This window comes from Halyomorpha halys, unplaced genomic scaffold (genome assembly GCF_000696795.3).
Source record: "Halyomorpha halys isolate HHAL.00 unplaced genomic scaffold, Hhal_1.1 Scaffold404.1, whole genome shotgun sequence".
In the NCBI taxonomy this organism is placed as follows: domain Eukaryota; kingdom Metazoa; phylum Arthropoda; class Insecta; order Hemiptera; family Pentatomidae; genus Halyomorpha; species Halyomorpha halys.
This window is the reverse complement of record NW_027114257.1, coordinates 272,625-279,141: the sequence shown is the minus strand read 5'-3', so window position 1 is coordinate 279,141 and position 6,517 is coordinate 272,625. Positions and strand designations below refer to the sequence as shown.

The 6,517-nt window shown below is 28.5% G+C and overlaps 1 protein-coding gene across 1 annotated transcript in view; it reads right to left on the bottom strand.

The window, feature by feature from the left end:
* Positions 1–2,779: 2,779 nt before the first annotated feature.
* Positions 2,780–6,517, bottom strand: part of LOC106682322 (neprilysin-1) — a gene marked incomplete in the record, with an annotated part of 187,431 nt that continues 183,693 nt past the window's right edge. The window contains 1 exon segment of the mRNA XM_067051469.1: positions 2,780–6,064. Within this exon segment, the coding sequence (XP_066907570.1) occupies positions 5,792–6,064 (273 nt within the window).

Here is a 6,517-nt window from a genome sequence, read left to right as displayed (position 1 = left end):
ACTGTAGCTAGTTTGTAGTTTTCACGAACCACATCAGCAGTATAGATCAAAAACAGCACTGGCGATAGAACTGCTCCCTGTGGCACTCTGCATGTCAGCTGAATGGAGCAGGAATTCTCATCTCAAACCTGCACAGATATGGTCCTGTTGTCGAGGAACGATGTGATGAAATCGTACTCTTTGGTGGTTGGTGGGGATGGCTTGGCGTGCAGACAGATGGCTGTCATGAAGTGGTTGATGTAGTACTACTTCCCCCACAGAGCACAGTGATGGTACAGTTTCCAGCCTATAGCAAACCTCCTCTTTCAACTGGCTCCGGTCGGCCTCCTGGTAGCTGAACTTTTCATATGGTGGCTCAGAGTTTCTCCCGTGTACTTCCTGTCACCGGGGGGAGGGAGGGGGTGAACCAAGGAGGTGAAATCAGCAACGGAGCAACCTGTGATACAATGTGGCTGCCTAGTCAACAGGAGTTCTATTGTTGAGGAGAAGCCTGTCCCAAAATGGCGGTAAGTATGGGCACCTGAGTGAACTGCGAAGGCACACTATTTGTCTTCCGCCTGGTTCGCTGAGGTGTTATGCCATAGACTGTGCCTGGCATTGAAGTCTCCCACTAGCCAGTGATTCATCTTCGCCCCAAGAAGGTACTGTTTGATGAGTAGCTCTATGGTAATGATTCGAATAATAACACAAAAGCAGTGAGAGGTGTGCCTCGGCCGTGGCCTGTAAGGACTTACTTTTTTGTGATTCAGTATATTCTTTAGGTAAATTTTATTTATTAAAGTAATACATTTACAACTATAATAATATTTACATGTTTTTACATTAAATTATTTACATTTAAATGTAAATGTGTTTATAAATAAACACCACACAACACTTGAACAGAGATGGGTGATGCTCCTAGGTGGGAAGCGCTGAAGATCTTAGTTCTGTCTGGCACTCATAGCGCCTCATACCATTGCTACAAAAAATAAACTTAATGCCCAACCCTTTGAGTCCTTCAAGAATGTATCTTTTAAGTTGTACAAATCAGTAGATGCTTTGGGAATTAGTGTCAATCAGGAGAATATCAAATATATGCATGGAGGAACTGGATTAGTTCTGAAATTTCAGGATTCAATCACTTCACCTCTCTAGGATCAGTCATAATTTGTGGAAATAAGTCTAACCAACGAATTGTGCCACCCAAAAGGTATTATTTTGGTCTCAGGTTAGAGGATTATGTTATCCAAAATCTGCTAAACACCCACAACTGGCGAGCAACCATAAAAGATAGGGTTTATTAGCAAAAACTTATTGGGGAGGCCAAGGACCACATTGGTCTTTAGCACTAAGAGGTTAGCTAGTCCCTTTATAGATTACTTTAAACACCATTTATTCTTTTACTTCCTCAATTATCACTTTATTGTATCTAAATAAACAATATTTGTTCATTTGGATAAAAATTATATTTTGTTAGACTTGACCTCCAATAATCTGATTGAAAATATAGCAAGGCATAAAAATCACATATTTAGGTCATTCATTTCTATTATTCTTACCTGATATTGTACTGAAAATTATATATATGTATTTAGCTGTTATATTTTGAAAAAACAAAAATTTGAAAACCTTCAAACTTTCATAAAGCCTTTTAAGAAAACTGATTTTTTTTATTATAACAGTTTGGTTTGATAAAGTGTTTTGTTAGGGAGTTCCAAATGAAAATTAGCATAGTTATTTTATTTTTATTGTTTTGTAAACCTCAGATTGTTCTTCGCATACATCAAAAAGAAACATGAAATACATATAACAATAAAAAATAATTCATTTTGACGGCATGGAAAATATTTTTTTTTTTCACTCTTTTCTTTCTTTTCTATTCCATACAGTTAAAAATATTTATCTAAAATCCATCTAGAATGATTAATACTCAATCATGCTTTAGTAATGAAATGTTTCTTTTTTTTTTTTTTTTTTGCTTCAAACCATCAATCAGAATTACATTTCTTACATACTATTGACAGGGAAAAATAAAAAAAGACATCATTTCAAAAACAGTTGTGTTAGAATGTTAAATAAATAAGGCATTGATCATAGTTGTATTTTAATATTTGGTATATTATATTTTTTTTTTCTAAATCACAAACATTCTCACAATTATGAAAATAAGCTTAATTATGAATAACATTTCTTTTCATTTAAAATTTTTATTTTATTTTTTTGGAATAAGAATGCTACTCTAGACTATTAGTTTACTACCCTGCATAGAAAATAGTTATCCTTTTCATACATGATGAACCTAGATGCTAAGAGGTGTAAGGTGAACGTTAAAAAATATTGATAAATTTAATACAATTAAAAATATAGATTTTAAACTCTTTTTGTCCTAGCAGTAGTTTCAATTTTTACTCATTGATACTTACAATTTTATAAATATTTAAATTTGTGGAATGATAAATTTAAATGGATTTAATTGATCTTAAGGGGCCACGATAAAAGAGTATCTAGATGCTGGATCCTAAAGTGTGTGGGCAGAAGTATTGTGAATATCATTTCTATCTGAATGAGTTAATTTTACTTTCTTGTGCAAAATAAATATTCTAGTTTTGAAAGGGTGATAGAACATACCGGTAAAAAGTTACAGTGCTTTTTTGTGTATTCCTCCATTTAAGGAGACAAAGCCAGTGCAAAAAAAAAAAAAAATTAGCAATAGAAATTAAAACATAGATTTATGTATAACACATAATAAGAAATTTTTAATTTAATTTTAATGTTTGAAATATTTTTCCAAAAATCAATGCTTTGTCACTTACATCTATTTGCATCTAGAAGCTTCATATGTCATACTTCCAATCAATTTATTTTTTATTAATTTTTGTTCTTAATGTTCCATTCATCTAGCTTGCACATTGTATGTAAGATTTTTTAACAAATGACAATAAACAAAAAAAAATCGAATAGTGTACTACTTGTGCCGCATTACAATCAGAATTTGCTAATAAAAACCAATTATAAAACTGATCAACACATAAAATAAAATTAGTCTGTCTTATAAAGGCTGAAAATATAATGTTTTTATCTATACAGCTTATATGTTCATGCTAACTAAACAAGCATCATAATAGTATTATTGTTGCATTATTAGTTTCAAGCTTTATGATTTATGAAAACATTAAATTTCTATGAAATAGGTATTATAATTTATTTTAGAAATATAATTTCTGATACAATTAAGTTTAGGATATGTCATAATTTTAGAAACTACATAATTTTTATCATAAAAAAAGATAATATGTTCCTATATAAATAAAAGGATTCTTAAAGTTAACCACAAATGCTCTGTTCTTAAGTATTTATTAAATACAATAACCATCAGCTTTAAGATTTTATGTTTGGTAGAATAAAAATGTTAATGATAAAGAATTAAAGAATAGAATAATGTTGCCACTTAAGTATCTATTAGTATTAGGAAACAATAATAAATAAATCTAATTTTATACATAAGAATAAGTAACCTATAGTGACTACAATTTTATCTTTAAACTGCTGTCACTCAAAAATTTAAAATTCTTAGTAGATTAACAACATATAACCATTTGCAAATTCTTAAAATATAATGTGATGGGGAGAGTTTTTTCTAATTAAATCCAATTTTTCTTGGTTAAAAATCTTATAAAAGTAAAAACATATGTAAGGATATCAAAAATGTCTAATAAAAATAATAAATTTATAGTAATTTGTTTTAATTTGACCAGAACATAAGATATTTTATCAGAGGAAAATTGGTTTTTAATAAACAATAAATTGTTAAGAGGAATTTGAAGAATTTTAATAAATTTTGAACCCTCTATGACATGTGACCAATCTCAAAGATTTAACTGCATTTTATATACTAGTTCAAAATTGTTTCTTTTTTTTTGCTAAAAGCCTGATACTTTCTTAATTTAACTGGACAAGTGGAACACAAATTTATTTATGATTTTTAAAACCCAAATGATATTGAACAATAATAATAATATAGATATTACTCAACCTATTTTTTTTTTTTCAATATAATGAAAACAAGAGTGGTTTAACACTAACCACAATGTTATTTTTGTGTGCTTACCAGGTTTAATTAGAGCAACTTAAGTAAATCAGACAGAAACATAGATTAAGATACAACTGTCAAATTTTAGAAATTATTTAAATTTATAAAACAACAATTTTAAAAAGAAAAATAAGCACTGGTGAAAATTCAACAGTGATTGTTTTAATTGATAAAAATTAAATGTCATTTACTAAAACTATATTTTAATCATTATTCATATTTACTGCATTATCATTATGTTAATTGTAAAAGTACTTGAACTTATGAAGAAAAGCTTAAAATTGGCTTGATTCTCTGAGATCACTATGGGGATGCTGGTGTGCATCTTGCTTTGCAGGTGCTGGAGAGTTAAATCATTAATCCATTTCTTCATTTATTTTGTAACCAATTTCTTTCTCAATCAAAAACTACAATAGTTCTCTAAAACTTTATAAGTTTTATATTTAAATTTTATTTTATTTTATAATTCATAAAATAATAAATTGGAAATACAAAACTAGATTCTAAATATGGTTGATAGTTATAAACAAATCCAGAGAACTTCTTGATTAGGGGATGGTCAAAGCATTTATACAAGATTACAAAACATAATTTTGTGTTAATAACATTTTAACAGACCCCTGATTAAAAACCCTCTGAATTAAACTAATTTTAACTATTTTTCCAATAATTGCCTTTACATTGATGATTTAATTTTTAAAAATAATCTGAAAACTTAAAAAATGCAAAGATACTACAAGGCAGAGTAAATATTCTAAAAGATACTATGTAATCCATGTCCTGATAATATCCATGTCCTTTCACTTATTCAAATTAAATAAAAATGGTTATGTACTAACCAATAAATTAAAAGTTTATTCTTAGTTTTAATATTCAAATTCTATGTGGAATAGCCATTTATATAATACAATTATAAATTATTTTATGAACATCTGTGAATTTAAATAGTTCTATGCCACTGAAATCATTTTTAACTTGAATGAGTGATGAAAAACAATTTTTTTTTTCAGTAAGCTTTTTTTTAATTCTGACTGGTTATAGGTAGGTTTCTTAATATTAGTATTTTCCAATCTCAAGTAATAAATTTATACATAAAATAAAAACATATAATACTGATTTGAATACATAAAGAGAAATTTTTAGATCAAATTACATAGAATATTTCATTCAATTATTAAAGTTGTACCTATATTACTTTATTTCACAGTCTTTTCAGGTACATTAGGATTTAATAACAGCTAAAAAAAATAAGTTTGCAGGTAATTATGGTAACTTATTTTTGTTAACGTAATAAAATAAATACTTATTCTTTATACTTAATGTTTCTACACTTTAGATTATCCAATTATGATAATATTTATGCACCCTTAGCATAGTTTTTTGGTCTCTGACTTAGTAGACCGCAATCTACAATGATACTCAATAAAAATAATATTTTAAAAATCTAGAAGCGGAATGAATATAATAAGATGATGTACAACTTCTTTGCAAAATGGCAAAGATTAAAACTTTAAACTTTGCTCCAGTTACTGTAACAACTGATAGCAACAACCTTTTGGGAACACAAAATTATGTAAATCAATTACAAATATAAGTTTAAACCAACAGCTGTTAGTCTGATGTTTTAGATGACAATGTCAGAGACCAGCTGACCAAAAGGCAAGCAACCTTTCCAAGGAAGGTTAAGCAGAAAATCGGCTCATGTTGTTTTTTATGTTTTCACCAAACAGAGCACTTACTAGTCGGGTTCATCGGGGAACCTAATGGACAACTGTAGGCTCTGGAAAAGTCTTTTGAATTTGATAAGGGACCTATCACTCGAATAGGGCCTGGTGAATGAACTGCAGATCTTATTTTGGTGAGGGCATCTTCAGGTCTCATAGTGCCACACCAGATCTGGGCATAATTGAGGAAGAATAATTGATCATGGGTCAGGTTTATTCCAGGAAGTCTTGGTTCTTCGCCATTTTGACTAACCCATTTTTTATAAGCCTAAAAAATATAATTTTGTTTTTAATCTTTTTATCAAAAGTAAATAATAAAGTATTCAAAAACAAAAAATTACTAAAGACATTGTGGATAGTTTAATTGATAAATAACATGAACTTTTGTTTGTAACAAATTAACAAAAATCAGAGGACACATAAAAAATCCAGTGTTACTAATAATAGTATTTAAAAAAACATAAATACTTGCTAATTCTTAAATACTACTAACTTTATTTATATTGAATAATCAAATTACTATTGAAAATCAATGCATATTATATTTAAATTATTATGAATGACAGTTCAATTAAGTGGAATAACAGATTGCCTGATGCCCAAACCACATAACTTGTCTTAATACCATTATTTCATTAGAATTTTCTTTCTAATTAAAATAATATGAGTGTGATCTCTTTCTCACCATTCTCCTGAAAAAAAATTTTAAATATAATTTAAA